The sequence below is a fragment of the Eleginops maclovinus genome, chromosome 4 (assembly GCF_036324505.1).
Source record: "Eleginops maclovinus isolate JMC-PN-2008 ecotype Puerto Natales chromosome 4, JC_Emac_rtc_rv5, whole genome shotgun sequence".
Lineage (NCBI taxonomy): Eukaryota > Metazoa > Chordata > Actinopteri > Perciformes > Eleginopidae > Eleginops > Eleginops maclovinus.
In genome coordinates this window covers 10327258-10352566 of record NC_086352.1, presented here as the reverse complement: position 1 = coordinate 10352566, position 25309 = coordinate 10327258, and the positions used below count along the sequence as shown (strand labels likewise).

General features: G+C 42.1%; 1 protein-coding gene across 3 annotated transcripts in view; it reads right to left on the bottom strand.

Moving 5' to 3' along the window:
• Positions 1-25309, bottom strand: part of cd276 (CD276 molecule) — a 66217-nt gene that overhangs the window by 19684 nt on the left and 21224 nt on the right. For 2 of the 3 annotated variants that reach the window (XM_063882102.1, XM_063882103.1), the window contains 3 exons: positions 24721-25071; positions 22494-22790; positions 1591-1728 (listed from right to left, as the gene is read on the bottom strand). In XM_063882102.1, coding sequence (XP_063738172.1) covers positions 1591-1728; positions 22494-22790; positions 24721-25071 — 786 coding nt within the window. The remainder of the gene's footprint in view (positions 1-1590; positions 1729-22493; positions 22791-24720; positions 25072-25309) is intronic. The other variant, XM_063882104.1, reaches the window with a different exon arrangement.

Sequence of the window (25309 nt, the reverse complement as noted above, 5' to 3'; positions counted from 1 at the left end):
AAACACTGCTTCCCTCATGATTTTCATCCGTCACACAGGGGAGATCCGTCCCATGTCACCTACACATGAGCTCCGAGCGTAAGTCTGATTAAATCATATGCTTATCTAAATGTAAAATATGCTTTGGAGAAATGGAACAGCGGCACCGGATAGGTCACTGAAAGCATATATTAGATACATAACCATTATGTAAAGGAAGAGAGATCTGAACCATGCTGGTGTTCGGATACAACTCTGCCTCTGGAATTGAGCTTCCGCTCACGGCTCTGCTCTGTTACGATATTGGGTGCTCCACATACATTATGACAGGTAAGAAAAATGACTTACTCACTTCTTCACTCTTGCTGACCCTCACTACCCAGACACGGCTAAGAGAGAGTCAACTTCAATCTGAACATAGCTGGGAACGCCATTAAAAGATAAGACAACTACAATTAGGTTGCAGTTCCCCGCTTCCTTTCCTCCCCACAGCTCTGGATATGTGCTTAACAATCCTATTTTGAGCCCTGCCACATCTGTATTCATACAGTATCATTGTATCATAAGAGTCTGCATGATGTGTGAATAAGTCGACGTTCCCACTCTTTATCCGGCAGGGTACAGAATAAGACTTAACATTTCAACAAGGCGGACAGTGGTTGACCACATAATCAATCCCGCCTTCGGAGCAGGCAGGAATCGTAGCTGTAACCCCCCATCCCCACACACTGAATAAAAGGGCCCAACAACCCTAGGAGCCTATTGACCCGTGGGAGGAACTGCATTATATTTCTCTCATTCCATTTCATTTGATTTCATATGTTTCATGGAGCTATTTACTTTTTCCTCTGAGTCTGTGTCACTTCCATATTTATTTTTAAACCTCTGGGCCCTGGTGCAGAAACTGGCTGACCTTTATTTAAATGTCTCCTCCACTATGAGCGGATCTCATTACAGCAGAGCTGGTGGCTCTGCACTATCTATCTCATTTCAAAACTTTTTCTCTTTGCACTGGCGGCGATCCTCAGCCATTCTGCACGGTTAATTACTGGACTCGAGTAATGATGTCCCTTTTTGCTGAAGATATGTGTCCCATCATCCAAGATCCTGCCTCTGCACATTAAGCAGAACTCCCTCTGGATTCTCAAAGTTCCTTGAGCAGTTAACATCTCATCACTGCTTTCTGCTGCTATCTCTCTCACCGCTCTTCTTGTGCCTCCCACATCATCTAGGCAACATGTTGCAATTATGCATATCAATTACTGATCACTATGTGCTTAGGAGTCATTTTGCATTTATCAAAAGGCCCTGCGAACGGTTGAAGGGGCCAGAGAGCATGATAGGTTAGCATCCATTATTCAGCAAGCCCTTGAACTGTGTATGAATGATAACACTGTCCAAGAAAGAATCAGGAAATCTTGTTTTTTGTGCAAATAGCTGAACGTTCTGAAATTTATATTGCCATTAATGAAGGCCAAAAAACATGGTTCTATCTAATATAAAGGATTAAACATGGCTTTTCGAGTCATCACCAATGACTTGTGAGAATATCAGGCTGAAAGTGCAGAGCCACCTTTCCCCTCCCCCCTCTCTTTCTTTCTTTCCCTGTACCTTCTCTCCTGGCTTCCTCACAGCTCTCCTTGATCTTCCTGCTGCAGACAGCCGCCAGGGCGATGAGCAACACCAGCAGACACACGGCCAGGCCAACAGTTACCCACAGAGCCACCGGGGGGAACGCAATGTTCTGACCTGAAGCAAAAGGGCAGAGAGAGGGGACAGCAGAGGGACAGCCTCATTATTCACTCTTGCAGATTTAAAATAGGAGCACAACTGTCACAGATGTATCCATCACTATTATTTGACCATTTCGCTGCTTTCGGAGGCACCTGGATCCATCTTTTCTGAATATACAGTCCTCTTTATCATATGGATTGACTATGTTGTAATTGTATAACCCTTCTATTGCACTTTGGTCCGCCCTGACAGAGGGAGGCCTCCCCTGTTCCTCTCCCTGAGGTTTCTTCCATTTTTTATTTAGTAGTGGGATTTCTCTGGGAGTTTTTACTTGTACCCTTCAAGGGTGTAAGAACAGAGGGTGTAAAGCTCCCTAAGACAAATGTGTAGTTTGTGATATAAGGTTATTTAAATTCAACTTGATTATCATAAAAAACCATGACTTATCCATACTGCAGAACAGGAAGCAAAACATGGTTTCAACGTCATCATCGTAAGGCTCGTCATATTGTCTCTCTATAAGTTTTGAGTTTCAGAAATAAAGGGATATTTAGAGACATTACTGTGAACCATTGCTCAATGTGAGCAGAGTATGAGCTGCTTTACCAGTGTCCAATTAAGACACTTGACTCATTCAATTGAGTCCAGATGGCAGATAGCTATGCAGGCACATAAGACTGTGTTGTCGTTTCACTCAAACAGCATTGGCACAGCATTAAGAGGATGTTGGCGCTAACTATCCCACCCCCTTGCCTTCTGCTTCACATTGCTCAGATGTCTGATGTTGTGATGCGTTTGATTTAATATTCTATAACTTCTTAATGTCTAGGAATTCAGTTTAATTTAAATAGGGGAAAATTGAAAAACTTGCACGGCACATATTTCTCGACAACTTTTTGATGATCTTTTTTTACACTCAAATAACTTTGAAGACAATTAGACATCAAAGTGAGTTACAGTATGTCGGCAAACTGCAAATTGATGAGAAGGAATAAAAACTGGTCAGCAGGACAGAAATATCAGAGACACAGCCAAATTTCCCTGGGGATTTCAAACTGAACAGAGGGAGAAGAAAAGAAAACAGCCGAGCTGCTAAATAGCTGCGAGCCTGGCTGCGGCACAAACAGGCCTCCCTCAGAGAGTGCCCGCACTGGGCAGATAATAATAATAAAAAACACTGAAAAATGACTGCCATTCCAAAGAGGAAATGATGGAGCATCTGTAAAGACTTGGCTTCAGCTATGCAGGAAGGCTATAATGCAGCCCAGCCAGGATTGAGGGCAAATAGAGGCATGCTTTTGGAGGACATTCTCAGATTAATATCCAGTCCATCTGATGCTCAGAAGCAAATATACCTGATTCTCCTCACCGAAATATCCCAGCAAATATTGATTCATTGCCATTTAATTTTGTACAGACATAAGTGGTCACCAGATCATGACACGTAATAACTTCAATGATCCTCTGACTTTTTTCCAGCCCTAACATGAGCTGGTAACGGTAGTTTTGAGTGAAATGTCACAACAGCTATTGGATAGATTGCTAGAAATCATATGAAAACAGACATTTATTTTGCCTTTGGATACATTTTAATAACTTTAGTGATCCCTTTAACCTTTCAAAAAGCATCATCCTCATGTCAAAGTTATAATTTGACCAGTTAATTGGTTTGTCAACTACAAAACATCCCCATCAGCCGCAGCTGTACTTCATGTTTAGTGCAAATGTTCTAATGCTAGCATGCTGACACAGCTTAACTAAGACGGTAACCAAAGTAAAGATTACCCCTGCTTAACATTATCATGTTAGCTTGACACCATTAGTATTTAGCCCAAAGCACCACTTTCCTAAGTACCCCCCCACGGAGCTGTTAGCATGCATGCAGATAAGTCTTGATAAAACTACTTCTTGGTTAAATGGCAGTATCAGATAGAAAAAAGTGCCTTAAATTGAATAAAGAGGCAGTTGTCAGTGACAAATACTCATGTTTATTACATGTTATATATTTCAATTTTAAGGTCAACATAGTCCGTTGAACATATATATCTATTTCAAGAGTCCCTCAATACACAAGGCACTATAGAGACACTCTGGTACGGCTACTGTGGAGCAGAATAAACAACGAAATGTCACAGAGAAAGGATAAAATCTGGAAAGTCAATCTTGTCATTTTGATGAAGCTGCGTATGCCTCCCCAGGCTGGTCATGACTGATGATACTGTGGCTCGCTGTCCACCGAGCCCTTCACTCTGTTATATTTAAAGGATGACCATCGGAGAGCCAATTCTTACGGACAGCGGAACAACAAAACATGTATGAAAGAGGAATAATCATACACAAGCCGCTCACGTCTCAGAAGTCAAAACAGTAACAAATGTATCTAGCTCTTTGTGACGAGTGAAGAAGACGCCGTGCTCTTTGTTTCCATTGTCTTTCTCATTCTCTTTTCATTCTCACACCTTCCCACCACGCTCTCCCTCCCTCAAGGCAGGCTGATAAAGACAAATGCCATAGTCGGCTATCATTGCTACGCCGGGGCCCAGGGGGCTGCAGGATCATATTTTTCTTTTTCTCTTGTTTGATGATGTGATTTTGTTTTCTTCAGAAATAGATTTGTCTCTAATGGCTCTGTTTACCTATCCTCCCTTCCCCCCTTTCCCTATTCCCCCCTGTGCTAGGGTAAGGATGGAGTGCTTTTGGCTGCACTGTCACATTACCCAGAGTCTGCAGACTACAGAGCCGCAGCGATAGGGGAAACTTCCCTTCACACACACGTTTTCTCCATACTGTCTAATGCCTGGCACAAATTAAAATACACATCAAAACAAGTGGAAAGTGTGGCTATAACTGACCTGATAGAGAATGAAACAAGACAATTATAATTACCAATTTAAATGCCACACACTCACAGCGTTTCCTGTCTGTATTTACTTCCTTTCACTTCTGCTGATGTCAACACTCGATGCTAATTGACAAGTAAACACAGAATGCATAGGGGCTAAAGTATGTAGCCTGTGAATAAAATTACACTCTAGATTTACTGCATCTTTTCATTTATTTGTCATATAATTTACTCCCACATGAAGGCTTGAAGTCTTGATGCAATAATGGACATTTCAGCACATTTAACTTGCATGCAGCGTTTGTGAATTTTGCTTTTATTAGATTCCGTATGTTTGATGCGCGTCAGTAAAAGTGCACGTGTTAACGTCTGTATTGGTTTACTGTCTGTGCTGCCTGCAGTGGAGTAAAGTGTGTTGCCACCATTTTCCATTAATCCTAACTTATTTCCTTTATGTGACGTCACAAATCTAGGTATTATTTGGTCATATAAAATGCCCAAATAAAATACAGTATAGAGGTCATATCTGTCTCATTCCTTACTGAGAGATTTGGTAGGTGGACACAATGACAGAAACACCTGCCCAATATAACGCATATCCAATATAGTAGCCTACATAAAATGTTCAGGTTTTATTGCAACTGTGTGTGCGAGGCATGGAGTTGACACTATTACAGATTTAGAGGCTTTAAAATGTTGCTGTGGTATTATGTTCTCTTATATTTGACATATAATGTGATGTGTTATGTTGTCCATCCCTCGCAGCTCTTTGTTGTTGTTGAACTTTATCAAACTTATATTTAAAAAATGATATAGAATAAAATGGCCGTAGTGGTAGCTACAAATGCACCTTCAATTCATGTTTGCAAAATGCATTACAGGTTATATTGACCACACCTGGCGCATCCTCCACTAATAGACACTTTTTATAGGTGGTGCTTCGCCATAGGTTTTTCGTGCATCATAATGTAGGAGGCCACAGAGGACTGCTATGGTAAAAATAGATATTTAATGGGGGCAGGCAAGAGTATGATAAAACACCACCTCCATATGGAGTCTCTAACACAAGGCACATCACTGGTGAGAAATGAGGCTCCCTTATTCTCTGGAAGACACTATAGGGGACTAGCGAGGGGCCAGCTTTGGTATTGTTTGGGCTTCAGTGAATGTGAGAGCAAAGATTTGCAGGCAGTTTTACAAGCCTGAGTGTTTTCTCTCCGGCACCTTTGGTAGAATAAAGTGCTCCTAAGACTCCCTTGCCTGTCATCTTGGTTCTGCAACGTGAAGACGGAGGAGATCAAAGCTGCTTTCTCTGCAACTGTCAGCCCAGTTTTACCTGCCTAGAAGAAACCTAGCCTCTTAAGCTATGACCAAAGAAGAATAATGTCCCTTGACAGAAGGATGGCTTCAGGCTAAAAAGAGCCTCAAGGCTCATTGTAGACAAGCTGGAGGGATGAGCAGGAAGAGAGGAAGAGTCAATTAGGTTTTTCTTTCATTGTCAGGATGAACAACCTGACCTTATCCTGCTTAGTTGTAAAGATAGAGGAAGGGAGAGGGGGGACTTGTGGAGGAGCAGTGCTGATCAGAGAAGAGTGTCGTGGACTAGGGGATAGCCCAGGGGTTGATCTGTGGCATTGCCTGGTCCAGCTGGAGGGCCTTTACAACCCTGGAGACCAGAGAGGCAAAGCCAGGCCCATGACTGGAAAGACACTTATATATCTCTCTAACAATGGGTCACATGGCTGAGATGAAGACATTCATTGAGACAATACAGTAAGGCAGGGAAGAAGTGAATGAGATATAAAACTCAGTGAGACAAAACAGGAGCTCACGCTTAAATCACATTCACCCAACACTGGCGAGGTGATTGATGCATACTATCTCAGCGAGTGCAAGCAGGCTCACCGACATCGGTGATTTAAACTTCTTTATTCAGTGTCTGTGTAGCAGCGCCGATCTCGCAGGAAAGAGATTGGCAGAAACAATAACAACGGTGCTAATGGAAAGAAGATGGCCTCGGTGTCAGACAACATGGATTAGCCAGAATGAAAAACATGAGCATGAATATTAGGGTTACATTGAACAAATGACTCTAAATGTGTTGCCGCTTCAGTTTCAATTACCAGCCTTTATTATCTACCTCAGAGGTGTTCATCAAAACCTCTGAACCCTTCCCTTTCCACCCCAGCATGGAAAGATTGTGACCACACAGGCACAACAGCTGTTCATGGAGGGTTTCTAGGAAACACATCTCCTCTTGGGGAGAGGATAAGAAGCTCACTTGTAGAGGCAAAACTTGGCAAACAGAGATGGATGGCGACAGGTTTTTGTCCTGTCAGCATCTTTGCTCGGAGGCCTCTCTCCTCTTTTTGCATTTCAATAAATTGCTTTTCAGCGAGATGCTACCTCACTGTCTTATTGTCATGCAGGGAGGCGATGCGCTCGTCTCCTGGACGACCCATCTCCCATTTACTTACACAATTTGTCTGACATTATTGCCCTTCCCTTGACGCCATGGGCTTGTGGCATACACGAGTGTATGATGTGCAGACGTGCACATTAAAACAGAGTAATGGCTCTGCATTTATAGGAATAAAGTTTCCAACAGCCCTCTTTTTCTCTCAGCAGGAGAACTATAAAAGCCATCTGGTGGTGGTGAGGGAAATGGTGAAGGGTGAACAGGAGAGTACGGTGAATGAGTTAGTGAGTGAGGGAAGGTTAGAGGGAGGGGGTAAGCGGATGAGTGTCCATGCAGCCTGAGAAGGTGGAATAAAACAAGCAGGTGAATACGTTTCAGGTTGAGGGTTCAAAAGCGAGCAGACATGGAGCTGGTAACGACGTGAATGCTGGACTGAGCTGGAATCACAATGAGGGTTTGAGTTATTAGACCTCTCTCAACCTATAAACTGTCTCTCAGACATGTCAGGCTGATACTGACCTTTCTTCAGGAGAAAGTTGGCTCACAGTCCAGAGATACTATAGTGAGACGGTATGGAGTCAGAATGAGGAGTTGGTTTTGTAGGTCAGACTTTAATCTGAAGTGAATATTTGATCACCTGCGGTATAATTTAAATCTCCGAACAATGTTGTCTATTTCAGACATTATTTAGATGTACAGCCCTCAATTACATTATGTATTCTCGGCTCAATGTGTCTAGCTGTTTTTGGTTTTCATTTTAAAGGCGTATAAATACTACTGCTATGGGATTGTTGGTTGTTTTTTGAGACGTGAGTCTACACAACAGTTCAATATGTGTGTGCATTTTCCTACACATGTACATACATAATATCTAAAAGATACTTGCACATAGAAAGATAATGTGACTGACAATAATGATTCATGTTATTCATACAAACAATGTCATAGTGCCTTAAATACACCTCATTCAGGTAAACTCAATAACTGTCAGGAAGCTTTATTTACACTAAAGTATACACCGAGGGCAACATATGACAGTCACTGATTTGGAGGGGAGCACAGCGAAGTCCCAGGTATATTCAAAGGGATGATATCAAGTCTTACTCAGATATGCCCGAGGCAAGGTTAGAGAGAGCTTTCTCATCTTTACAGTCGAAGGTAATCCCATACCCAGTAGACTGGCTAATTAACTGGATATACAGCTCAGAGCCCACTGCATGGTTGTCGTGTTAGCAAGGCGGAGGCTACATTACAGGCTGAGAGGTGCAAGAATGTGTAATAGCTCTCTGCTGGAACATATATACAATGGCCTGGGGTAGAGGCTGGCAGTATAACCAGAATTAACTTCACACTGGTGGAGATACTTGCAGTGATGTGGATTTGGCTACTCTATTTGTTCTGGTACAGAATGGATTTTAAATGTCACGTTGCATTTCATCACAAGCATAGGCTTTCTGCATATTAACCAGTGAGCATATCACTTCCCTTTTACACTAAAACAAACACACATTTGCATGCTAGGAAAAGGGCGGGTGAAGACATTGAATCAGACAGCTCAGAAGAGGCAGGAGCAAGTCATAAGGAAACATGTCAGCAAGTAAGTATAAAGAAGGTTTGAAAACAGGCTCCAGCTCTGACACAAGTAGCACTGGCACTGGTTTAAATAAAAAAACAAAGCATTGTAGAGTCCCTGTCCTAATGATGAGACAAGTTTGAGGTGGTAGGACATGTCCATGGTGCATGAAATAGACACAAGCAAACTATTTCACCTAAACCTAATACTGAATTTGTACTGCAGGGGTGTAAAAAAAAGCAAACACCCACACACACACCCACCCACCCACCCACCCACCCACCCACCCACACACACACACACACACACACACACACACACACACACACACACACACACACACACACACACACACACACACACACACACACACACACACACACACACACACACACACACACACACACACACACACACACACACACACACACACACACACACACACACACACACACACACACACACACACACACACACACACACACACACACACACACACACAGCTGTGCAGTGTGATAAGCTCTTAATTTCCACCAGGTATGAAACTCCTCCACAACCGCTATAAACTATATTAATAGTTCATGATTATAACTTTAACTTCAGGTAATAAATTGTTACTATCAAGAGTCTGTCCTGAATTTGAATCTCATTCCATTGAGATCATGATAAAAGAATATATACCATCATCAATATTATTATTAATAAAAACTATACTGTGTTATAAATGCCATGTCATGCTGCCCAACCCTATTCTGGGAGAGGGATAAAAGTGGGCGACAATACTGTCTCATAACCGGTCTGCCCACCTCATCTGACACCGGCCGGGCTCACTCTCTTTCAACATCTCCCATGTCCCTCCAAGCCCCACTGAGGCCTCAATTAAAAACTCCTCTGATGTCTCGTAACTGACAGAGACTCCATCACTTCCACACATCCCCCTCCACTGAGAGTGGCATTAAGATGTTGGAGGCAGAGTGGACTATTGATTTTCTTCTCTTTTTTTTCTCCTGGTTGCTCCATTTCTTGCCTAGACCATCTTTGCAGTGCATGCAGAACTTGGGTGCAATACTCAGTTTACAACATTGTGTTGTGTCTTAATTTCTAATTAGCTTTAAAGCGAGAGCTGACGCTGAGATGCTGAGGATGTGTAGGAGAGAATCACTAGTGACAGCTATCACTACCAAAACAGACCAGTGGCTATGTTGATAATGCCAAGTAGAGGACTGAGAGCAGAGTGACAAGGACAAAAGAAGCTATGAAAGGATTAAACAGCCATTTAGATAAAAGCGTATGCATTGATCCTGCTAAACAAATCCAAACTGAATTCGTAACCTGAGCTACATCTAGTTCCTCTTAAGTCAGAGTTAATTTGGTTTGTACCCATGGGGCATTGCAATAAGCTGTACACACAACATTGGCATTTCATTGTCATACAAGCTGTAATGGCAAACATGTTGCAAATGGTTACCAATTTACACATGCAGCAGATATAGAATAAAATCAGCACAAATGTGCAGTTATGTTTATGGCCACCGAGCAGTCCAACATTCAATGTAAGAAATATATTGCTCTTCATGCTTCACTATTTACTAGCTACTCGGCTACCCTTTAACGCTGTCATTAAGTGCTAGACAAGTAGCATATGTTGTTTGTTCGTGTTTACTCAAAACAGTGCACAGATGAGAGCGGTAAGCTCAACCAAACATGACATTTTGGCTAACAAAACCAAAACAAAGAGCTAAAAGTCTCTAAAATGCTATGTAGAGCTGAGGAAAACTGCATACTGTGTACGTTAACATCACGATCGATCATTTAATCTATTGCCTGTATAACAGTACTCACTAGTGCAACTTTAAACTGTGATCCTGATCTCGCTTCGTTATTTTATCAGTGCATATTCATACGCTACTTGTGGGAAATTACCATTGGCTGTATGACTTTAAGGTGATAAAGCGCACAGATAAAAGCATTAAAAGGGTCCATTACACATAGATTGCTTCAATGACACATAAAAACAAACAGAAAATAATATTCAGACCCTACCGGAAAGCCATGCATACATGGTGGATGAGCCTCAATTCCTTTGTGCTCAATTCCAATGGCTCATCGCACCGAGGACAAACTGCAGCTAGAAACTCTTTACACTCAGTTTGTGAAGTGCACACCTATTGCTGAAACAGCTCCTGTGTTACATCAGTACGCTGCAAAGTGGGTGAGAAATATCAACCTGAGTATAAACCTTAACATGACACTTATTGAACCATCCATTTAAGGGGTTACTGACGTCAAGAAAACACCCAGTAGTTGCACAATAGCTTTGGTTGACTCTTCCCTGTATCTAGTGTGGTCTAATTATACATTTCCACACATTGTTTACAGCCATGGTTGATTATGTCTGTATCCAGGTTGTTTTATGTGGAAACGAACAATTTCTGCTTACATGATTGCACCTGAACACCACATGACAGAATGTATGATTAATATTCCTATATCACAGGGCAACAGAAGAACCATCCCAAACTTTAAAGAACTGCTTGGACCTCTTCAAAGAGCGCACACTCTTAGTATGCTTCTCCTTCTGCAGTATTAGTAGGAGAATATATAATGACAGATTTTTAAAGACATGTCTCTGTATGTCTTTGCCTAGGGCTCTCATTATAAAACAGCGTTTCTCATTTTCTTCTGCTGCAGTCTTTGGTGGGTACTAGAGAGACGTATGAATACTCTCAAAGCACTCGAGCTTTAGGCCTGGCACAGACTTAGGAGCAGGTCAGCTCATTCCTGTTAGTCACTCATCTCAAAAACAAACTTATTCATGTTATTGCAATGGACTTAACTTTCACTTAAAATGCAAATTAATAGAAATTCTCATGACCTTTATGGAGGTCAGGGGTCAGGTTTAGCTATAGAAAACATCCCAAACTGTGCTAGAAGGGATACTGGGGCTAATAGTAAAAAGAAATGTCAGGTCCTATGCCTTTTCCTGAACTATTTTCCTAAACTTCACTGAAAACCAATGGGAAGGTTGGGGTAAGTTGTTAAGGAAAAGTCATCAGGATTTAGGAAACTACAATTGCTGAGCTAAGATAATCTTGCTGCGTTCGGAGATCACCGCTTGGAAAGATATGGCCTAAATGGCAAATTCTAAATAAACACCATAGCTTACATGATACACATTTGTCATTCACGATCATGGTGCGTCACTTCAATTGTTGCGGTGGCAAGGGGATAGTGGGACGGCATTTCAACCTTTCTTTTCATAAAGGATGGTCCAGTATGCCCGAAGGAAATAACAAGGGAATCGAAGCCACTCTTACATCATCCAGAGAATTAAAACACCGCTAAACATGGCTGCCACGTTGATACTCCTGGGGAATTTCATCATGTTAGGAAACTTCTACACAAAAAAAGACTATTCGACCACAACCAGTGTCTCATTTGAAGACATTTCACAGACAGACAGTGAAGATTAGCATTTTTAAGAAAGTACTATGCATGTTGTTGGGTGGAGATATCACGTATATTTAAGTTATTACTACGGTCTAATTATACCACTATCTAAAATGTAGCTGGAAGGACATTGACATTTCCCGCATTACCCTTCATTGCAAGCTTACATAAATGACTGCTACTGGAAGAAAGTCCCGAGATCAATTGTGAAAAGATTAAAAATAGACGTTTCCTAGATACAAGGCTTTTAAAAGCTGAAACATCTTCCCAATGTCACTTACTAACTCGACTGGATCAATAGATATAATTCCACTTAAAAAATCGAGTCATTTATTGAGTTTAAATCATAAAACAGTTGCCTATCTCACTTTTGATTGATTGTGTTTGAAGTTCTTCTAAAGTACCTAGCAAACCAAAATCACCACTCACACTAGGAGAAGTATAATTATGTATTGCAGAAAGAACATTAAAATGTAACATTTATGTCACATTTGCATTCTTTTTTTTTTATTGCAGTCATTTAGCAAAGCAAAAAGCTACTTGGAGCTGTGCTTTGACAGTTTTTTTAGAGGAGTCCCGAACAATGCCTCTAAGCTGCTCCAAAATCACTGTCAAGTGCAGCTTCTCATGGCTTATTGCTTAAATATACTTTGTCTCCTTCCAGCACTTTTAAAATATGATATCTTGGACAGACTGAAAAAATGATTCTGTAAATCTCTCCCTCTGTGGAATATAGCTAATCATAGTCCCACAACTTGTGTGTAGCTAAGTCATTTAGCCTGAGAAAATGCTCAGCCGCGGGCTAAGAAAGGAGTTAGGAACAATATGTTCAAACCAATGTCCCACAAGGGTAGCAGTTTCCACGAAACTAATACATTATGACAAAAACAAGGCTAGCAAATGCACAAATAAGGACCGTTATTCTCTCATAAGACCACGCCATAAAATATCTACACTGAGGGTTTAGAGTGACGTTACTGCATTGTGAAGAAAAAGGTCAAAGCGAAGACAAAACAATAGATCAACTTTACATAGATCAACTTTTAATCATCTTAAGTTGATTAAAAAGCAAACAAATAATGAATACATTTTAAAGGCTGCTAGATAAATACCGTAAAAGGCAAAAAAGAACCAAGGAAGGATGTGAAAGAGGGTAAATAAAGATTTGTTTCTGAATGCTTCTATGTTAACAAGGCAGAAATCATTTGAAAGGCTGCAGGCTGTCGTTTAGCTGTCCTTGAGCGAGGCATTAACCCCAAAATCTCTCCTGTGGAGCTGCAGATTGACAGGCAGGACGACGAGTTTGTGTCCTTTAACTGTGTGTGTGTGCGTGCGTGCATGTGTGTGAGGTTGAGGCCACCGCTATAAACAGCATAAATGATACAAAAGCGTTTTCTTTGTAAACAAAAATGAAAATGACTCTATCCCCAGGGCCAGCACTTCAAGACTATTTTCTTCCAACAGAACTTTTGATAACCACAGTCACAAGTTTCCAAACAGGATGATCGGCAGCCGCTTTAAACTGGTCCCAGCCTTGGTAGGGGGTTTGATTATATTTATACAGGTAAACTAATATAGCTGATAAACTGGTTATAGTGACCTTTACACTTTGACTGTCCAAGCTACTTCAAAACACAGAGGCCATTAAGTAAATCACATGTGGGTGATCAGTACTTCACCCAGCAATTATTTCCTGACACTGTACATACTTTTTTTAGATACACAATAGACCTTTATAGTCCCCACTGCGCTGGAAAGATAAGCAGACCTTGAAGCTCCAGTGAAAAGGAGTTTTCCACCTTTTCTCTTTCCTTTTATCATATTTTGACACCATTATGATATACACTACTGCCATCTTTGAAGCGTTCTGCCCCTTGCTTTAAAATGCACGATAAATAACATGAACATACTGGGAGAGACATTATTTAAGACATTCTTGTATATCAATGGCAGATTTACAATGTACAGGATTACAACGTGAATCCTATTTTTCTCTGTAACCTTGACAGCTTCTTTTTCCTGCTTAAGAACTACCGGCACTAATTCTTCTTGTCTTACACAATACAAAACAGGGCGCATACACACAGTTTCATCTCTGGATGTAAGTCATCCCTCTGCTGAAGCAGCACATACTTCAAAACTATAACCAGTTACATCATGGCGCACACAAGGTCATCACTTTATGTCACGTGGCATTACGGAGATGCAGTGAAATATTGGAGTCCAAGGACATCAGTCTGTGTGTCGGCCTGCGCGTGTCATCTAGCAGGTGTACACACAACTTGCAACAACACATTTGATTTGTGGGGGGCAAAATGAGATATAGCAATGTCTGATTTATTGGATTTGTGACTTTCAAAAATGGGCATTTTTGCTTTTTTTGATTTTGAAAAATATGACTTTAAACCATAAATAAAGTTTCTGCAAACTTCTTCAATTGGTTCCATTTCTACTTCCTTTCAAACTTCAGCTTTAGCGCAGTTGAACTTAATTTCTTGGTTCCACAACACAGCCATAGTAATCTGAGAAACTCTTAGCAGTGTTACCCGGGATTGCTTAACCCCTCTAACAACCACATCAGGAAAACGACCCGACATTACAAACGGCATCACTCTTCATCTGCTCGAGTAAGTGGGTGAAAGCGTCGAGACGGATACATTATAGATATGACAGACTCTTGCGGTGTGGGTCACTGAGCTGTCTCGGCTGTTGACAGAGAGTTGCACTTACAGCGGCAACACACACTGTGAGCGCATGTGATGGAATTAAACACAGTTGACAATATTAATAAGGTAAGAGGAGCGATTTTGTTTCCTTGTGGACAGTTTGTCTGTAATGAGCTGCAAGTTGTCAGGCTCTGGGGAGACAGGCGTGGATACAGAGTCCGAGCCAGCGGGAAGATGTTAATGCAACCTGAAGGGGATGTGAGTCATATTCAACCGCTGTCCATTCGAGCTGGTATCATAAGGTGCACGGCCGCAGCATGGCTTAATCACAGTCATTACTGTGATATTTGACACTGGGGTTGAAATAAAGGGCTCTTTAATGAGAGCGTGTCTTATCACGCAGTGAGTCAGTGGGTGCTTACGTATTTCCAAGTCAAGCTGTCAGCACAGGGGGAAGGGGGGGAGTGACTTGAGCACTGCTTGAAACTCCTCTCCTCTGGGACACAGCCACACTCAGTCCGTTCTTAACTTCCATTTCACACTTGGTAATCAATTACTGGTCTCTAGAGCTATCAAAGAAAAGAGCTACCTATCCTGAGAATAAGCTAAATCTCTCAACGCCTCCTAATTGAAAACACATTATATCAGGAGACAATGCTCTTTGTGTAGCCAGACACTAATTTGGACTGTTTGCATGCACAGAACAAAGCAATTTACTGAGGTTGCAAACATCCTTTGCAGGACAATAATTCATGGTGTTATCAGGTGCAGGGTTTAAACATCAAATAAACGGGGCTGAATAACTAAATAAGCGAACTTTGAAGGTGTGCCCAGCCGTTTGTTGGTGGCTATTCTCCCAGTGACTCTGAAAAGCTGAAACTAATATGATTTCATATCGTGAAGCCAAGACTGATGCCAGACCTCCCGAAACCAATCCCTCTTACAGGATTTAGTGGGAGCTGTGTGAAATGTACACTGCCGGGCCCTACCGGTCCCAATGATAGTCCTAGCTGTGAGTCCAAATCAAAATGAACCCGATCAGTAACAAAAGAGGGCTTTTGTGCGTTTACTGCCATCATAAATACAGTGTCCTGAAAAGGAAATGGAGTGAGAACAGAGAGAAGCAGGTTTCCAGCGGGCGGGGGACGAGAATAAAGATGTCAGAGTGTTGTTATGAGCAGGGGAAGATCACACTGCCATGATCTGATGGTATTGGAGCAAAGATTGCACTTGTTTTTGATCAGAGGCACGTTGACATTGAAAGAAAGGAATGAGCACCAGGTGTATGCATGTGATAGACACACAAAATATGTCCATATATCCTCAAACATACATTCTGATGACCTTTCAGAAGCTCATCATCCAGCAAAATATACTATAGAGCTTGAGTTGTGGCAATGAGAAGCGTTTTGACAACAAAAAACCTTTAATGTTAAGAAGTCAAGATGGCAGAGAGGGGACTAGAAAGGCAGAAAGGGAAAAATAAATCCCAGCACAAAAGAGAGGATCTCATTTGATCGTTCTGATTGTACCGTTCTAAAGGAGTGGTGCACAGACCAGAAAGTGCCCACAACTCAATCCAACCCAACGATCCCTCAGAAGCGCTAACACTAAGACTGGGAGCATGACAAATAACATTGGCTGGGCTATAATACGAGGATGAAATGTCCTATACTGAAGCCCAGCAGAGAACATTCAAACGTCTAAGAGCACTGACAGCGGCAAGTGGCCCGAGTTAATATTCCTGATAGGAATTAATGTGCTTACAATGGAGCCATTGCTGCCTACCTGAATTTATTTTAGATTGCCTGCATTACTTCATCTACTTATTCAGTAGTTTTCCCTGGCTGGGCTCCTGATAAGACAGAGCATGCATTCAGCACGAGAAAGAAGGTCTGTTTGTGAACTGGACACTAATTAATACAGCGCTCTGTCGGGAAAGTTGCCTGCTTGCTGCTCCTCTGACAACAGATTCATTTATACTGCTGTTTTCTGTTCCTCCGAAAAAGCCTCTGTTAATTGCATTTAAATTAGACCTTGTTCAGTCGAGAAAAAGGAACAGCATGGGTTGTTAGAGAAGCTGGAAGCAAAAAAAAACCCCATATGGAGCAATATACTGTATAACCCAAAGTTGATTTACAGAGATTATGAAAGAAGTTCCTTCTAGAGAAAGGTGCAAACATGCTTGTACAATATTTCATGAATAATTGCAATTACTTCAATTTCACCCCAACAGTTCCTCTAATGAGAGAACATTTCAACTAGTAGATCCCTGCATCTTTCTGTTTGCCCCCTTGGCAATGCTAGCACAGCAATGCTTTTAATCCAATGTTTCAACATGCCACACGGAGAAAAATAATGAACATGACAGTATTCAGAGAAAACACCCATTGAGGGACGTCTTAGAAAACAATAGAGGAATGTGTGCTCCACGGCTGGACCAAGCGTGGCAGGTAGCCATTATATGGCAATGCGATGTCAACATGATCAAGCTAAATGTCTGAAAACATAATAACAGTCAGGAAAAAGTGGGAAAGAAAGCAAGACGGCACACAAATAATGAACTGCTAAGTGTATTGAACAGCTGAACGCTCTCACGTAACACCACCTACCATCGGTTTTAGATTCCATCTTCACAGCAGAGGTCAATGTTTATATAGCAATTAAAGATGTTTTTTAACCTTGATTTACCCAGCGAAGGTTGGTTTAGCATGCACATGCTTCCCACTCATACAGTAACAAACAGTCTCCTTGGGGAAATTCGCCCTGTACAAAATAATGCTGTAGCAGGAGTAGAATAAGTCACCTTAGAAAAAGATCTCTGGAGGAAACAGGAGCGGTCTGGGGACACGTTAGAATGTGGTCTATAAGACATGAATGGAAAAGTACAGAGAGATGCTCAGTGACCAGGTGTATCCCATATGTATTCCTGGGAACATGGAGATAGCCATTATGTCTTTTCCCTGCCACATGGCCTTTGATGAAGGTGAGAAGGGCAGCCTAGACTCAGGAGGGATTTGTATTAAGATTGCAATTTTTCAATCACAAATTGGGTATGGTGTGAAATTTCAATGCTAAACCTCCCTCCCATCTCTGCGTTTCAGTATAGTTTTTTTAATTAAAAGTGGCAGAAAAGAGTCCATGAGGGTTGGATAAAGAAAACATTTTGATTTGAAAAATGTTGATTCAGAGAAACCTGCCAATTTCATCCAGTTGTATCATAAGAAAAGGTAAGACAAACCAACAGCATTTTAGATTAGACACATACAAGTCCTATTTGACATTAGGTTTCATTCATGTATTAACACCTACTTTAAGTTAATTGACAAACTCCTGCTTACCCAAGAGTGTTTGTACCACAAAAAGAGAGGCTCTATTAGCAAGCTTTACTTTATGGGTCCACTATTAATATTTGGCAAAATCTCAAAAAGGCCAACAGTTTGCATCCAGGGTAATAACATATAAAAACATACTATAAAAGGAGTATGAAATTTGAATGTGTGAGGAAACCAAGGGATGAAAAAGGCGGCCACACTCACACAGGGGAAGCGGGCCAAAGCCACACAGGCAGGACGGGGACTGGGAAGGAAATCTGGGATCCTCTTTCTGTGAAGCAACAGTGCTAACCGCTGAGCCACTGTGTTGCCAAGAGAAAAGCCACAGAATGCCAGCTAGATAGTAAAATTCAGCAAAAAGCCTTCCACACCATGTGGGGTGATCTCCCTCCCCTTCAGCGAGTCCATCTCCCACCTGTCAGGCCGTAGTGCCACAACTCCGAGCTCAGCAAACGTTTTCGTCTCCATCTTGCTTTCTGTCATCCACTTCTCACCCCTCCTAACCCTGTCCCCCCAGCTCCCTCTCTCTATCTCCCTGCCTCATCTCTCTGTCTCCTTCCTTTCCTCGCTCTATATATCTCCATCCCGCACACTGTTCACTGTAAATGCTGTGCCAGCAGAGAGATGCCGGGGAAATGGCGCCATCCTCATTGAGAGAGCAAGCAGACGGAGTGGGGGTGGTGCTGGAGGGGGTGTTCAGTGACAGGCCCTGAAACCCGGCCATCAGACAACACACTGCAGTAATCACACAGCTCCAGTAGATGGGATACACAGCTAAAGCTCCACATTCAGAAAAGGATGAGTAAAAAAATGATTGGATATGGACTCTTGATCCCCCACAAACTCTGAGTACATTGTTCTTTTTTTGAGTAGAACAAAGTGGTCGGAATAGGCTGGAAATTGTGAAACAGTGGAAAGCATCAAGACAGGTGGAGGAGGAGGATGATGAGAGAAAGAAGGGGGGTTGGTACACAAGCATGTCAGGAAAGCAGACAGGCCACGGTTCATCTGAGGTCTGAAGCTGTTCTTTTCCATCATTCAACTGTTCATTAATACCAGCTGTTCCTTAGAGTCTCCCTGCAGCTTAGCGTTGCTGCAAAATCGATCAATATCCCGGCAAAAACACTCCCTATTCTAGACCTCTGCTTAAAAACTGACCAGCACTCCACTTAAACAAAAACAACCGTCCCTTAGATGCATGATAGGGTGCATGTTGTTGACGGTCTGCCTGGTGAGGTAGTTAAATTATCGGTGACTATAAAAGAGGTTAGAATGACATGGATGACTTCACACAGACTCTGCTGCGCTCAGTGTGAGTAAAGGGTTCATTTTCTCAAAATTAACCTTGTCAGACTCGTGTTCTGCCTGGAGGGAGAGTTGTATTACTATTGCAATTTTTCAATCACAAATTGGGGAGAGTGTGAAATTTCCACATGCTTGTTCACTCTCTACCTCCCCCCGCCCCAATCCCTGCATCTTTCTATTTTTACTTATTTCTTGCTGGGTTTTTTTCCCCCTCTCAAAGTCCATTTAGAATTTTAAGCATATTTCCCACATTCTCATAATAGGCTTCTCCACTTCGTGAGTGCAGTGTGTGATGTGCTGTGCTCGTAAGTGTATGCAGCAAGCAAGTGTGTTCTCCATATCAACTGAAGCTCGGCACAATACACACTCCGCTACTCCAGCAGAAGAGTTTTTGCTGGGTCAAAATTAATTACAGAAGCTGTTAAGCACACACCAGCTGCAGTAAACAAATGCAAATACATTTTCTCTCCAAACAAGCCTCCTTCTTTCGCAGCACACAAAATACTGTAAATCTTTTGTGTGTTTATCAGCAGCTCGGGCCATCATGAAGCTCTGCCGGTGCGCCTACAGAGAAATTGCTCCTTTTCATGTGTATACCTTATTTCTGAAAAGTGTGGTCACCAATGTTTTAATTGAGGGGTTCTCCAGTTTATTTGTGGATTTGCCATTTCTTTTGTTCCCTTTTAAATCTGTAACTCGTCACACTTCAATAGTTCCTTGCTCTTTGGCCTGAAGTCTATTTTTCAGTCTGTTTTGCTCTTGGCACTTTCTTTGATTCACACCGATTCCCGAACAGCAGGACCATGACACATATTACAGAAAATGACAATCAAAGCCTATATTAACGGCTCTAATATTCAATAAGCTCTCTTGAGTATTAGCACTGCAACTAGTTACTTTTCACTATAAATAGCCATCAAATTGAGAAAATTGTTGAATTCTCCCACTGATTAAAGTTACATCTTGAAATGTCCGTTTTTCTCTGACTAACTGTTTAAAATCCACGGATACTCAAGTTTACTCATGTGTGTGAAAGTCCTCAAACCCCTATTTTTTAAGAAGGCAGAAACAGACAATATTACCCTATTAATTAAACAATTAAATGATGATTGCAACATCTCCTTTATATACCAAATTGTGTGCAAGTGTCCCATTGGAATAATCGGGGAAGGAATTAATTCCTAACGCAAATGTCAACAACAACTCTGTATTCCTTATTTGGATCCCAATTAGCTTAAAAAAATGGATCGATTACCAAAACGTTTAAAAGCTCAACTCATCATAACTCCGTGTTGCATTACTGCACTTTACACACCATACAAGTTGAGCATGTTCATATAACAATGTTTATTAATTTGTCCATGACATGTATCAAAGAAATGTTTATATCATTTCCAAAGTCCACGACGCCGTTGGATCTAAATGGATCCGGTCTATAAAAAGCCTAAGGGAACTGCTGGTAAATACACTAACTTGTCAGCCTTAGGCAAGGGGCCATTCTGCACCACACAATCAGGGACTTGTAAAGCAATGCAAGTTTTTCCTCACTGAAATAATTTGAAAAGTTTCATACACATGGCATAAACAACGAGGAGAAGACAATACATTTTTAAAAAGGGAGAATGCTGCCAATCCATCACTCACAAAGAATTTGAACTCCTGTCTGTTCCCTAAAGTGTTATAACCACTAAAAGCAATTGTCACACTGGCTTTGAAGGGTTGCACGATAGAATGGCTGTCATCCACACGGCACAGCAGGGCGCCCATACCGTGCTGACAAGTAGTTCTAACTGTTTATTGTTACTTTTATTCCAAAGACAGATGAAGGACGTTGGACTATGATGACATTATTGTATCCCTGAAGACCAAGCATTTAGGTCTTGCACTGGGAAGCCATTCAATGGTAAGATGATTAAAATCTTGTATATAACTGAGAGTTTCTGCTACGCCAATGATGTTGAAATGTCCACCATCAGGAGTTACAATGTTGGGCTGAAAATGTATGGAAGAATATCATGCAACTCTAACGGAGACACGTGTACCGAGAACCCGAAAAACACAACAACTCAAGCATTGGCGTGCAAAACGATTATATCTTGTTCTATTTCAACTAAACCTGAAGTAGTACATCAATCAGGCAGGATCAAAGGGTAATAGCAGACCCAGACCATTTTACCAGTCACCCTAATGTCATATTTCATTCCTACCATGTGTTTAATACCTGTCCACTGCCCCAGTGGTCCCTCTGGTTAGCTTTGCTGTCTTGAAAGAGGCCGACCAAACTTTTAGAAAGGCCACCCTGCTTCAGTCGCCCAGAAAACCTGCCCTGCCAATCGGCCATCCCGTTTCCAGACAGCACAGTCATTTCCCAGCCCAGTGGAGCAGCACTCCCTGACCTCTGCCTCGACCTCCGCCTCAACAGTCCGAGCTCCAACACCAGCTCCAGCCCAGAGAGCCGGCTCAGGCTACCTCTACTTATTTATGAGCCATTTCACACAGTGCTGCTCCCATTAGAGCCCCAGCCTTGGCCCACCTTACACGGCACTCTCCTTGCACTTAACACATATAGTACACCAGCAGGGCCAGGGGGACATGGGCTGTGGGTGGAGATGGTTTGTGGGATTCAGGGGACCATTAGACCCATTACACAGGTACTGTCACACCCAGTTCAAGATCAGAAACAGAGAATTGAAAACATGAATCTACTTCCTGGTTAGCTAACACTTCCTGCAAAAAGCTACTGAAAAACCAATCCCTTCCTCTAGCACAATTCTTTTTTTACCAAAATTGCCTTTTGAAATATGTAATGAATAGCTATTTGACTGTCCCCCGGGAAATGATCACCTACTGATCTCACTTACCGATGCACGAGAACTGATGGGTTATGCTCATTGAACTATAATTGGACATTTCATTATTTCTAATTCATTTCTTTGGAGCGGAACTGTTACTGAAACAGAGAGACTGACAAAAAGTCTCTCCATAGCATAACATTTGACTGATGGATTGATTCACATAAGCATAGCAGACTATAATAAGAAACTCTGTCTGAAAACGTGATTAGTCTGAGCTGGTAACACTCAAACCCGGCAGGAAGCCAGTGAATATGAGCTTGTTTACGTTGCACCAGAATGGAGCTGACAATGTTGGCCTGGAAGTTATTTATAGAGAAAGGGAGATAATAACCCACCTGTGATTGTGACAAAGGCGTGGCCCTCCTCGCCTAGAAGTGGATTGATCAGTCGGCAGCTGTAGGTGCTATTGGGCTCCAGCACAACTGTCAGCACGCTGGTCACAGTGAACAGCCCTTCCTCATTGGCCACCAGTGAAGTGGTGATATTGTCCGTCAAGTTGCGCCCGCTCCCATCCTGCCATATCACGTCTGCTTCAGGATATCCACCATAGGCCACGCAAGTCAGGGCCAACTCATCACCTGGGCGCAGGCTGGATTCCGGCTCCAACGTCACCACAGGCTTGGAGTAAGGGGCTTAAAAAAGGCAAGAGAAAATGGAGGAAAGGGTTGGATTGGGGAGAAAAAGAGGTATGGTGGGGGCAAGGATGGTCAGGGGAAAAGGAAGAAGCAGACACATAGTGAGTTTAGTTAGAGTGAGAGTCACCCTGGGAACTGTTTGACATGATTCCCATTAAATTCTTAATTATATTTAGGGAGCTTAGCATAACACAGTGCTTAAGATCCCACAGACACAGACAGCATCTGTGGCACATCCTGATGCTGCATCCCTACACTCAACGCCGCTTTCTCAAGAGACCCAAAGCTCTGAGACACTTTCAGAAAGGGAATACGGTGCAAGCCCGGGGGGCGGAGGTGGGCAGGAGAAAAGTGGCAGGCTCAGAAATGTAAGACGATTCAGTCCTATAGCATGGAAAAGAGCGTATAGGGGTGGAGGTGAGGGGTTAGTCGTCCGCCTCAGCTGAAATCACGCTTCTCCAATCCCTTGAGCTGAAACATGAGTATAGAGGTGGCGGGGAAATAGGCTGCTGTATTCCCAGAACCAATCATTGCACGGCAAACAACGGGGTGGAGCTGAGGGCGAGATGAAATAAGTTTGCCTGAGCTGCTTTTTTGAAAAGTGGACTCTCAACACAAAGACAGATTGAGCGTGGTACACACTAACTTCCCCAGCTGTCCGTTTGACTGACAGGCAGATTTCCATCGAGGGGCTCCTTTCATTTTCTTCCAGCACAGCATCAAGGAAGTCTACAAAGATAACTGTTAATGTTGGTTAAAAATAGAACATCTATAAATCTAATGCATAAAAAAGGAACCAATTTGTCACCGTTTGAGTCATTGTTTTCCCGTTCCTCAGCCAAGATGACATTTTTTTATTCATTAACACCGCCTAATGCACATCCATCCTTGAAGCATCTCACAACAGATACATAAATGGGAAAGGGAAAGAAAGGCCCGCAGTATCATTATAAATATATAAAAGGCTCTCAGCTGTGAAGGCGGGCAATCTAGTCACACGGCAGTGAAGATGTTAGTGATAGCTGATTGACTGTAACAACAGCTAATAATCAAAGTCAGCAGATATTGACCATGACAGACCACAATCAGCACTTATTGACCAAAACCACAGCAGCCCTGAGGAAACTGTTTATGGCCTGCACATCTTGTGAGGAGAGATTATTATAAATAACCTCCTCTGTAGGTAATTGAGTAATAGATTGTATTAAGCACTGTTGGTGTTTATGTGTGTCTAAGTGATGAGGTCAAATCACTTTCAATACAATCACTTCAAAGTGAGCTACGACGCAAACGTTAGTCAGGGAAACAACATGGCAACATATGTACACATCTGTACGCATTTGTGTGTGTGTATGTGTGTGTGTCAGTGACATTGTTTTTTAAATAGTAATCCTGTAATGCAAATCCTATATTGTGAAAGACCCAATTAAAGTCTATACCTAATTTCTATAGAACCCTTTCAAAATAAAAGAGACTCGTTTGAAGAAAGTCATACATTTGATGCTTTAATACTTCATGAACAATATCATCAATAATCTTTCAATTACTTCTCTTATCTTAATTCCTCATTCTATGAAACATGTCCAACATTTTGTGGTAGAAAACTGTGAGGTTAGGGTCGCCTATTTAGGGACATTTTGGTAATACAATAGTTTCTTGAATATAAAAGAGAGGAATAATTCTAAATGTGAATTAAAGTCAATCTTATTGTTTGTTAATTGGGAAATACAGATCAAAATGATTAAAAAGAAATGCAATAGATGTAATTCTTTGTATAGGGGGTCGAGGTGAAGCTAATCTGCGGTCCTTCCCTGGAAAGGAATGTTTTATTTTTTTATTATGTGTGTCTATTTTCTACTTTCCACTGGTTCTAAATGTCAATCTGCATGTTCGTCTGTTTCCACGCGTGTCATGGAGCTTGACTCACCGGCCACCTGCAGCAGCAGAGCCGCGCTGGCGTAGTCCTGCACCCTGACGAAGCAGGTGTAGCTGCCTTCATCAGCCACCACCACGCTGCTCAGCAGGAGCGAAGCGTTGCCCAGGCCCAGCTGGGCGGGCGACAGGCTGGTACGGTTAGCGAATCTCTCGGCCTGGTCTGCCAGCTGGTCGCTCCCCCCCCAGTACCCATGCACACTGCGTTTGGTGTCTGTCAGCTGCCAGAAGACGGTCAGATCAGACAACTTAAAGGCGCTGGTGGGACTGAAGGAACAGTCGAGAACGGCATCCCTGCCGTGCAGCACGACCACTGGCTGATCCGGGACGTTCAATTCCATCACCGCTGTAAAGAGAGGAGGAGGGCATATGAGGGGTGTCAAAAAAATAAATGCTGAAATGACTGTAACAATAGTTTTACTGTATGATAGAAAATGCCAGGTGAGCTGTCACACAAAAAAATATATATAAAAATTACACTTCCAAAATCCTTCTTGCAGAGATGTTGTCTCTGCAGTCTTCACGGTGTCAATAGTAGAACTCATTCATCTTCTTGGTAGTGTAAAGGGTATCAGATACACTAC